This window comes from Oncorhynchus gorbuscha, linkage group LG24, assembly GCF_021184085.1.
Source record: "Oncorhynchus gorbuscha isolate QuinsamMale2020 ecotype Even-year linkage group LG24, OgorEven_v1.0, whole genome shotgun sequence".
NCBI classification, from domain to species: Eukaryota; Metazoa; Chordata; class Actinopteri; order Salmoniformes; family Salmonidae; genus Oncorhynchus; species Oncorhynchus gorbuscha.
Window position 1 is genome coordinate 25,932,487 of NC_060196.1, and position 11,372 is coordinate 25,943,858.

An 11,372-nucleotide genomic window follows, 5' to 3' on the forward strand; every position below is an offset into this window, starting at 1 on the left:
GGTCACATGTCATTTTGTGCACATTTACAGAATAGTGTCTCGAGTCCTGAGTAAACGCGCATTGCACAAAGTGTAGGTCACTTACTATTTGTCCTTTTGTGATGAGCATGATTATGGAATGATACTCAAAATAGAAGTAGGCTACCTCTTTAAATATAGTGTCTTACACTGTTAAGTACACATTACAAATCAGCTGGTACATACCAAAGTTTAACAAGAAGCTCACCTTCAAATACACAAATGTAAAATATTTTATTGGTCAGCCAATGAATAACAAATGAGACAGAGGTCTAAAACTGAGGTGTGCACAACTCCAGTCCTCCAGAGCCACGGTGCTGTACAGTAGGTCATCATTTCCCCCCCTTCAATTAAATAATTAAGAGATAAATAATCAATCCATGTCATTGACTGGCCAGAGCTTCAAATCGCATACACTTCGGCCTGTGAGGAGGACCAGAGTTGTGCACCCCAGGTCTAAAAGTAGGGGCTTTCCCTTTCAAGATCTTAGTAGGTCCCTCCAGCACACACAACCTTGTTTCCAACCCACAAACTCAAAGGCACACTCCAAACCACTCTTTTGGCAATTAGAGCAGAAGGTAAGCACACAGCCGCTTGCTTGAATAACCCCCCTGTACCTCCAACTGCAACCTGTAATGCTTAGTCAATGAGTGTACATTTTGGCTGAGAAGAGGGGTGAGGGAGCATCTCTCCTCCCCCTCCCTGTTCCAGTGTCCTTTTCAAAAGTCAAATCTGTCCTGAGTGTCTCCCTCTCCTTCACCTGGCCCTGCCACTCGTTCTATCTCAGCCTGTGCCTCCAGGCTGTTCTGAGCGGTCGTCTTCCCATGCTGCTCCTTGAGGTGGCGCCGCAGCGCCGGCTTGTGGGCGAAGCGCGAGTGGCAGTAGGCGCAGCAGTGAGGCCGCTCACCGCTGTGTAGGTTCATGTGATCGCACAGCGTGGACTTCTGCGTGAATGTCTTGTCGCAGAGCGGGCAGCGGTGGACCTTGGCACCGCGGTGCACAGTCATGTGGCGGTTGAGGTTGCTGGAGTGGTTGAAGTGTTTGCCGCAGCAGGGGCACACATACAGCAAGTGGGTGGCGCGCGTGTGGACGGCCAGGGAGTGGGCCGAGGGGAAGGTCAGGCCGCATTGCTCGCATGCCACCGGCCCCGCTGTGCTGGAGGTCGAACCCACCACGGCCACAGACTCATCCCCCGCCCCGTCACCACCTGTTGGCACAGCCGCCATCCCCATGTTACCTTCACCTCCATCACCACTGGGGTCATCCAGGTTGTAGTGGGCCTGACCATTCCCGTCTCGGGGCACCAGCTCCTCTCCCTGAACCTCCCCCATCCCGTAGTCTAGCCGTGGGAGATCGCCCCCCGAGAGGAACGCTGACCTCATGGCTTCCTGGCTGAAGTCCAGGCCAAAGCCCTGCATCATCTCCGCCCCGGTGGGTAGACGCCACGCCTCCTGGTACTGCATACCCAGAGGCTTCCTCTCCCTCTCGCGGTACGAGCCATGCTTCCTCTTGAAGCCCCTCCCCCTCCCCCGGCCCACTTTGGGTGAGTCGGTGAGTCTACGCCTCCAGCCTTGGAGCCCCTCCCTCTCAAAGCCGCTGTTGCGGATGGACATTTCAGCTGGGGCCATATCATCACCCCTGCCCCCTCCCACTATGACACTGTCCGTATCTCGGTACTGGCACCCCTGATGCCCCTCTGTGGCTTCCTCTCCGCCTTCCTCTGCCTCTCGCCTCTCTTCCGGCTCCTGCTCATCCTCGATGCAGATCCGGAACACGTCATAATCCTCCCTGCCCTCCTCTGTTACTCTCACCTGGAACAACATGAGACCGATTTGAGTGTGCTACAAATCAATGTCTGTGGGTAGCTACCAGACCTGGGTTCAAATACATTTAAAATATCTCAACTACTTTCACATACATTTGATCAAAGTATTCATTCAGATATACATTTTATTTGAAAAGACAGGTAGTTAAATACTCAAATACACTGCATACATTTAACCAAGGTATTTAAAAATCATATTTGAACTAAGTATTTGGAAAATACTCTCAAATATAATTTGGTAAACTAATTTTTATACAAAAAAAAACATTCAAATACTCAAAAAATGTACAGATGGATGCAGTGATAAGTGTTGTTCCTGAATTTCCTTACTTTAATCTCATCCATTGTGTTAGGGTCATCATCGTGTTGTATATCTGTCTTAGTGTTTGAGTCTGTATGGTCATCAGCCTGAGACTGTACAGGGCTGTGAGGCTGCAGTGAGGAATGATCAGCAGAGGTTGACATAAGGGAGTGGCTGCTACCACTGACTGTCACTGGCATTGATTGGCTCTCTTCTGACTTGATCTGAAAATGAGCGGTGGAGAGAAAAAGAATGAAGAGGAGCCAGTTCAACATCTTCACAGGTAAAAACAATCCAGCCTTTGATAAATCACATAGTAGATAAGTTCAGTAAGTATTTGCCTTCTACAATTGAAGCACGGTATAATAAAATTTTACATTGGGATTTCAAACAATTACTTCAATAGGGTGCCTTTGACTATACACCAACCAAAATAAGTAACTAACCTTTGGTGAGCTGGGGTTCTTTGGCTGCATGTACTTGCCCAGGGCTCCCCGGCACTTCTCCACAACATGCTCCATCTGCAGGTAGCTAGCGGCCGTCAGGTAATTCACTATCTCCTTGGGGCTGAACTGCAGCACACCAGTGTAACAGGACTGGAGCAGCTCACATACCACTGAGGAGCTGTGAAGGACTGACACCTAGAGGACAAAATAGGAAGAAAAAAAACACACCAAACAGCTATTTTGCTGCTACGTCTCAGATACACTATATATACAAAAGTATGTGGACACCCCTTCAAATGCAATCTCCATAGACATTGGCAGTAGAATGGCCTTACTGAAGAGCGCAGTGACTTTCCTTGTGGCACCGTCATAGGATGTCACCTTTCCAACATGTGAATTCGTCAAATTTCTGCCCTGTTAGAGCTGCCCCGGTCAACTGGAAGTGCTGTTATTGTAATTTATGTTAAGTATAAACGTTTAAGAGCTACAACACCTCAGCCGCAAAGTGGTAGGCCATACGAGCTCACAGAACGGGGCGGCCAAGTGGTGAAGTACGTAGTGCGTAAAAATTGTCTGTCCTCGGTTGAAACACTCACTACTGAGTTCCAAACTGCCTCTGAAAGCAACGCCAGCACAAGAACTGTTCGTTGGGAGCTTCATGAAATGGGTTCCATGGCTGAGCAGTCCCACACAAGCCTAAGATCACCATGCACAATGCCAAGCATCAGCTGGAGTGGTGTAAAGCTCTCTGCCATTGGACTCTGGAGCAATAGCAATCATCTGGAGTGATGAATCACACTTCACCATCTGGCAGACCGAAGGCGAATCTGGGTTTGGCAGATGCCAGAACAACTACCTGCATAAATGCAGTGGCAACTGTAAAGTTTGGTGGAGGAGGAATAATGGTCTGGGACGGTTTTTCATGGTTCGCATTAGGCACCGTAGTTCCATTGAAGGGAAATCTAGACAATAGGGAAATTCTAGACAATTCTGTGCTTCCAACTTTGCGGCAACAGTTTGGGGAAGGCCCTTTCCTGTTTCAGCATGACAATGAGAGGTCCATACAGAAATGGTTTGTCGAGATCAGTGTGGAAGAACTTGACTGGCCTACAGAGCCCTGACCTCAACCCCATCAAACACCTTTGGGATGAATTGTAACGCCAACTGCGAGCCAGGCCTAATCGCCTTACATCAGTGCCCGACCTCACTAATGCTGTTGTGGCTGAATGGAAGCAAGTCCCCGCAGCAATGTTCCAACATCTAGTGGAAAGCCTCCCTAAAGAGTGGAAGCTGTTTTAGCAGCGGGGGGGGTGACTCCATATTAATGCCCATGATTTTGAAATTAGATGTTCAACAAGCCGGTGTCCATATACTTTTGGTCATGTAGTTTTATTTTTCTTATGATCAATCGTGTAAGCCATTAGTGTCATATCCTGCAAGACTTGTGATATAATCTACAATGAGGCATAGGACTGGAACCACAGCTGGCATGATGCAACATTTGAGAACTTCCCAGGCTCAAAGATATGCCTATTAAAACAGTCAGATCAAAAGGGTATGTGACAAGAAGTGTATGTCAGGGGCTCGTACATCTGAAGACGACACTCAACATTCATCAAACATAACCCAAATAGTGTGTATCACGGTGGCTTTCCCTGGCACCCACCTGCAGTTCAGAGGAGGGGTTGAGCAGGAACTGGTCCCTAAGGAAGGGGGAGCAGGCAGCAAGGACCACTTTGTGTCCCCGGAACGTCTGCCTGCCGCTGGCCACTATAGTGATGTCACAGAACTGCTGCCTGGACCTCAAGGAGTTCATGCTCTTCAGGGTGGTGTCACCGTGACCAGGCAACCGGAAACACAGCACCTCCATCTTAGCTACCGTGGAGCCTATAGGAGAGACATGAAGAGGACTCACTTGAAATTCTGCAATGATCATAAAAATACAAATATTTTAAAAGGGAACATTTAGCATCTGGATCAACCAAAGGGAAACGTGGCACTTTCTGGGGTCTGGACATTTATCCAGCTACAGTCATACTGGCCAAATTCAGACCAAAGAGCAAGCGAGAGACTCCCATGGCTGTACAAGAGGCACGATGGTGTCTGACTAAACTTCAAAGACGGGGCGGCAGGGTAGCCTCGTGGTTAGAGCGTTGGACTTGTAACCGAAAGTTCATATCCCCAAACTGACATGGTACAAATCTGTCGTTCTGCCCCTGAACAAGGCAGTTAACCCACTGTTCCTAGGCCGTCATTGAAAATAAGAATGTGTTCTTAACTGACTTGCCTAGCTAGATAAAGGTTCAAATTAAAATAAAAAAATAGTAAAAGCACAACAGCTCCCATATCTCGGCTTGACATCCAACATTCCCTGTGATTATTAATTGATGTTAGAGTAGGTGAAGTCATCGTTTGCTCGTTTTGTTTTCAAGGCTTGCATGTCGAGCAAGTCACAACAAATAGCTGAAATCAGCTATATGAAATGGCTCTCTATGGAACAAAAAAAAGATATCAAGCGCCTACTAGCCTAGGTTGAAGATAATCATACATTATTTTTCGACCTAACGTTAGCTACCAGTTACCTATATCAAATAATATATCTAATTGTTTTATGTGACTATAAAGCTAACGTAATACTACTGCTGCTGTTAACGTTAACTAGTTAGCACGAACATAATTTGCTACGGTCAATTGTGCAGGTTTAAAATTTCGCAAACGGTAATATTGTGTATCCAACCTCTCTCATAGCGAACGTTGCCCAGCTAGGTGTACCTCGCTAGCTAGCTTGTTGCACCCCTACTAGCCACAGGCCGTTAGCCAGCTAGCCATAGTTTGTGACCTGCCTGCTAAAAGACAGTAAAGTCGATGTTAGTTCAGTGTTTCCTTACCTGCGACTACTGTAGATATATTTTCCCCTTACTATATGTTGTGGAGTAACTAGGCACTCAATAACCGGTCATTCATTTTATATTGGCTAGCAAGCCAGCTGCTAACGTTAGTATGTTTACTTTGTTAGCTTGTTTCAAACGAGCGTCAGCAGTTACACAGCCACAAAGTCATAAACCCCGCCTATTTCTACAATTTATCTTCTTAAATTTTGATTTTAAAGCAAACATTAACCACACTGCTAAGATTACATTAAGACCAAAAACAAGTATATTAATTTAAATGAATTTTTACGATACAGCAAGCCATTTTATTTTCAACGAGAGTGGACCAGCACTTCCCGTGACAACTAGTGATGGGCATTCCGGCACTTTTCAGTGAGCCAGCTCGTTCGGCTCAGCTCACCAAAAAGAGCCTGCTCTTTCGGCTACCAAACGGCTCTGAAAAAAATGTATATTTTGTATTCTTTCAAGTCAAACAGTTTGCGATAGTTTTGACTATGATTGGGGTTAAAACAATTCGAATTAAATTATTACATTAAATCATACTCTACCTTAACCACAATGCATGTAGAGAATGTTATGAAAAATAATCATATTAAACATTTGCATTTAAAGTATAACTTTTTAATGTATAAACAAAGTGAATATAAATCGAACCATTCAAAACGACTACAATCTGAACAGCATAATAGAATATTGCACCATATCTAAGAAAAATAAATAACAATGTGCAAAACTGCAGCATTCCACGTAAAACATTAAACTGGTCCCTCAAAGTGTATTTGTCATGTGCGCCGAATACAACAGGTGTAAACCTTACAACGAAATGCTTACTTACAGGCTCTAACCAATGGTGCCAAAAAAAGGCGTGTGAGTGTAACGGATGTGAAACGGCTAGCTTCGTTAGCGGTGTGCGCTAAATAGCGTTTCAATCGGTTACGTCACTTACTCCGAGACCTTGAAGTAGTGTTGTGGAGCGATGGGTAAACGATGCTTCGAGGGTGAATGTTGTCGTTGTGTGCAGAAGGTCCCTGGTTCGCGCCCGGGTATGGGCGAGGGGACAGTTTAAAATTATACTGTTACGTGTGTGTGTAGGTAAGTAAAGAAATAAAACAACAGTAGAAAGACATTTGAAAAAAAGAGTAGCAAGGCTATATACAGACACCTGTTAGTCAGGCTTATTGAGGTAGTATGTACATGTAGGTATCGTATGTACATGTAGGTAAGTGACTGTGCATATATGATGAACAGAGAGTAGCAGAAGCGTAAAAAGAGGGGTTGGCAGGTGGTGGGACACAATGCAGATAGCCCAGTTAGGTCGGGCCAATTGAGGTAGTATGTACATGAATGTACAGTTAAAGTGACTATGCATATAAGATAAACAGAGAGTAGTAAAAGAGGGATTGGGGAATACAATGAAAATAGTCCGGGTAACCATTGGTTACCTGTTCAGGAGTCTTATGGCTTGGGGGTAAAAACTGTTGAGGAGCCTTTTTGTCCAAGACTTGGCACTCCGGTACCGCTTGCCATGCAGTAGTAGAGAGAACAGTCTATGACTGGGGTGGCTGGGGTCTTTGACAATTTTTATGGCCTTCCTCTGACACCACCTGGTGTGGAGGTCCTGGATGGCAGGCAGCTTTGCCCCAGTGATGTACTGGGCCGTACACACTACCCTCTGAAGTGCCTTGCGGTCAAAGGCCGAGCAATTGCAGTACCAGGAAGTGATGCAACCGGTCAGGATGCTCTCGATGTTGCAGCTGTAGAACCTTTTGAGGATCTCAGGACCCATGCCAAATCTTTTTAGTTTCCTGAGGGGGAATAGGCTTTGTCATGCCCTCTTCACGACTGTCTTGGTGTGTTTGGACCAATCTAGTTTGTTGTGGATGTGGACACCAAGGAATTTGAAGCTCTCAACCTGCTCCACTACAGCCCAGTCGATGAGAATGGGGACGTTCCTGTAGTCCATAATCATCTCCTTAGTCTTGGTTACGTTGAGGGATAGGTTGTTATTCTGGCACCACCCGGCCAGGACTCTGACCTCCTCCCTATAGGCTGTCTTGTCGTTGTCATTGATCAGGCCTACCACTGTTGTGTCGTCAGCAAACTTAATGATGGTGGAGTCGTGCCTGACCACGCAGTCGTGGGCAAACAGGGAGTACAAGAGGGGACTGAGCACGCACCCCTGGGGAGCTCCAGTGTTGAGGATAAGCGTGGCAGATGTATTGTTTACCTACCCTCACCACCTGGGGCCGGCTTGTCAAAGTCCAGGATCCAGTTGCAGAGGGAGGTGTTTAGTCCCAGGATCCTTAGCTTAGGGATGAGCATTGAGGGTACTATGGTGTTGAACGCTGGGCTGTAGTCAATGAACAGCATTCTCACATAGGTGTTCCTTTTGTCCAGGTGGGAAAGGGCAGTGTGGAGTGCAATAGAGATTGCATCATCTGTGGCTCATCTCTTATCTCTCTCTTCTTTATTGCTATGTTATAACCAGCAGCACACAGCAATGCTGATCATATTTTGCTTTTATGAGAGATTGGCATTCAGAAATGCAAGCTGCCTCACTTTCGAGGGGCTGATGCGGTTTCTTCTCTCAGTAATTATTTGTCACGTTTTCGAGAAGACCCTCTCAGAGGGAACGGATGTGGCCACTATGCAGGGTCTCCCTGGCATTACTTTAGTTAGCCAGAGGCCTTGTTCTTCCACAAGCTCAGAGGAGGGGCTCCTCCAAATAAGATACTACTATTCTCATCTACTGCTCATATACAGTTGAAGTCAGAAGTTTACATACACTTAGGTTGGAGTCATTAAAACTAGTTTTTCAACCACTCCACAAATTTCTTGTTAACAAACTATCGTTTTGGCAAGTCGGTTAGGACATCTACTTTGTGTATGACACAAGTAACTTTTCCAACAATTGCTTACAGACAGATTATTTCACTTATAATGCACTGTATCACAATTCCAGTGGGTCAGAAGTTTTCTAAATTGACCGTGCCTTTAAACAGCTTGGAGAATTCCCGAAAATTATGTCATTGTCACGCCTTGGTCATTGTATCTTGTGTTTTTGTTATATGTTTGGGTAGGCCAGGGTGTGACATGGGTTTATATGTTGTATTTCGTATTGGGGTTTGTATTAATTGGGAGTGTGTATTAGTAGGGGTGTGTCTAGTTAGGCTTGGCTGCCTGAGGCGATTCCTAATTGGAGTCAGCTGATTCTAGTTGTCTCGGATTGGGAACCGTATTTAGGTAGCTTGAGTGCGCGTTGTATTTCGTGGGCGATTGTACCTGTCTTAGTGTTAGTCACCAGATAGGCTGTATTAGTTTCACTCGTTTGTTGTTTTCGTATTTTCAGTTATTTCATGTACCGCATATATCTTCATTAAAAGTCATGAGTAACCTACACGCTGCATTTCGGTCTGACTCTCTTCAAACAGCAGACGAAATTCATTACAGTCATGGCTTTAGAAGCTTCTGATAGGCTAATTGACATCATTTGAGTCAATTGGAGGTGTACATGTGGATGTATTTCAAGGCCTATCTTCAAACTCAGTGCCCCTTTGCTTGCTTGACATCATGGGAAAATCAAAAGAAATCAGCCAAGACCACAGAAAAACAATTGTAGACCTTCACAAGTCTGGTTCATCCTTGGGAGCAATTTCCAAGCGCCTGAAGGTACCACATTCATCTGTACAAACAATAGTACGCAAGTATAAACACCATGGAACCACGCAGTCGTTAGGAAGGAGACGCGCTCAGGAAGGAGACATGTTTTGTTTCCTAGAGGTGAACGTATTTTGGTGAGAAAAGTGCAAGTCAATCCCAGAACAACAAAGGAAATGGAGGAAAACTCGCCTCCCTGCGGACCTGGCATCCTTTCACTCCCTCCTCTCTACATTTTCCTCCTCTGTCTCTGCTGCTAAAGCCACTTTCTACCACTCTAAATTCCAAGCATCTGCCTCTAACCCTAGGAAGCTCTTTGCCACATTCTCCTCCCTCCTGAATCCTCCTCCCCCTCCCCCCCCCTCCTCCCTCTCTGCAGATGACTTCGTCAACCATTTTGAAAAGAAGATCGACGACATCCGATCCTCGTTTGCTAAGTCAAACAACACCGCTGGTTCTGCTCACACTGCCCTACCCTGTGCTCTGACCTCTTTCTCCCTCTCTCTCCAGATGAAATCTCGCGTCTTGTGACGGCCGGCCGCCCAACAACCTGCCCGCTCGACCCTATCCCCTCCTCTCTTCTCCAGACCATTTCCGGAGACCTTCTCCCTTACCTCACCTCGCTCATCAACTTATCCCTGACCGCTGGCTACGTCCCTTCCGTCTTCAAGAGAGCGAGAGTTGCACCCCTTCTGAAAAAACCTACACTCGATCCCTCCGATGTCAACAACTACAGACCAGTATCCCTTCTTTCTTTTCTCTCCAAAACTCTTGAACGTGCCGTCCTTGGTCAGCTCTCCCGCTATCTCTCTCAGAATGACCTTCTTGATCCAAATCAGTCAGGTTTCAAGACTAGTCATTCAACTGAGACTGCTCTTCTCTGTATCACGGAGGCGCTCCGCACCGCTAAAGCTAACTCTCTCTCCTCTGCTCTCATCCTTCTAGACCTATCGGCTGCCTTCGATACTGTGAACCATCAGATCCTCCTCTCCACCCTCTCCGAGTTGGGCATCTCCGGCGCGGCCCACGCTTGGATTGCGTCCTACCTGACAGGTCGCTCCTACCAGGTGGCGTGGCGAGAATCTGTCTCCTCACCACGCGCTCTCACCACTGGTGTCCCCCAGGGCTCTGTTCTAGGCCCTCTCCTATTCTCGCTATACACCAAGTCACTTGGCTCTGTCATAACCTCACATGGTCTCTCCTATCATTGCTATGCAGACGACACACAATTAATCTTCTCCTTTCCCCCTTCTGATGACCAGGTGGCGAATCGCATCTCTGCATGTCTGGCAGACATATCAGTGTGGATGACGGATCACCACCTCAAGCTGAACTTCGGCAAGACGGAGCTGCTCTTCCTCCCGGGAAGGACTGCCCGTTCCATGATCTCGCCATCACGGTTGACAACTCCATTGTGTCCTCCTCCCAGAGCGCTAAGAACCTTGGCGTGATCCTGGACAACAAACTGTCGTTCTCAACTAACATCAAGGCGGTGGCCCGTTCCTGTAGGTTCATGCTCTACAACATCCGCAGAGTACGACCCTGCCTCACACAGGAAGCGGCGCAGGTCCTAATCCAGGCACTTGTCATCTCCCGTCTGGATTACTGCAACTCGCTGTTGGCTGGGCTCCCTGCCTGTGCCATTAAACCCCTACAACTCATCCAGAACGCCGCAGCCCGTCTAGTGTTCAACCTTCCCAAGTTCTCTCACGTCACCCCGCTCCTCCGCTCTCTCCACTGGCTTCCAGTTGAAGCTCGCATCCGCTACAAGACCATGGTGCTTGCCTACGGAGCTGTGAGGGGAACGGCACCTCAGTACCTCCAGGCTCTGATCAGGCCCTACACCCAAATAAGGGCACTGCGTTCATCCACCTCTGGCCTGCTCGCCTCCCTACCACTGAGGAAGTACAGTTCCCGCTCAGCTCAGTCAAAACTGTTCACTGCTCTGGCTCCCCAATGGTGGAACAAACTCCCTCACGACGCCAGGACAGCGGAGTCAATCGCCACCTTCCGGAGACACCTGAAACCCCACCTCTTTAAGGAATACCTAGGATAGGATAAAGTAATCCTTCTCACCCCCCCCTTAAAATATTTAGATGCACTATTGTAAAGTGGTTGTTCCACTGGATGTCATAAGGTGAATGCACCAATTTGTAAGTCGCTCTGGATAAGAGCGTCTGCTAAATGACTTAAATGTAAATGTAAAATGTAAAGGACCTTGTGAAGATGCTGGA

The 11,372-nt window shown here is 47.0% G+C and overlaps 1 protein-coding gene across 2 annotated transcripts; it reads right to left on the reverse strand.

Annotated features, from left to right (window-relative positions):
- Window positions 1–233: 233 nt before the first annotated feature.
- Window positions 234–6,364, reverse strand: LOC124012620 (zinc finger and BTB domain-containing protein 12-like). Of its 2 annotated transcripts, none has more exons than XM_046326456.1 (5): window positions 6,317–6,364; window positions 4,257–4,477; window positions 2,591–2,785; window positions 2,174–2,368; window positions 234–1,829 (listed from the first exon to the last, which is right to left on the reverse strand). In XM_046326456.1, the coding sequence occupies exons 2-5, from the start codon at window positions 4,458–4,460 to the stop codon at window positions 738–740; spliced, it is 1,686 nt and encodes a 561-aa protein (XP_046182412.1). In that variant the 5' UTR covers window positions 4,461–4,477; window positions 6,317–6,364; the 3' UTR covers window positions 234–737. The 2 variants fall into 2 exon arrangements, with proteins under 2 accessions (XP_046182412.1, XP_046182411.1); XM_046326455.1 differs by lacking the exon at window positions 6,317–6,364 and adding an exon at window positions 5,479–5,814.
- Window positions 6,365–11,372: the final 5,008 nt, after the last annotated feature.

Coding starts and splice junctions, on each gene's coding strand:
- LOC124012620 (XM_046326456.1), bottom strand. CDS start 4,460: ATGGAGGTGCTGTGTTTCCGGTTGCCTGGTCACGGTGACACCACCCTG. Junction 2,369..2,590: donor AGAACCCCAGCTCACCAAAG/GTTAGTTACTTA, acceptor GCTCATTTTCAG/ATCAAGTCAGAAGAGAGCCA. Junction 1,830..2,173: donor ACACAATGGATGAGATTAAA/GTAAGGAAATTC, acceptor ATGTTGTTCCAG/GTGAGAGTAACAGAGGAGGG.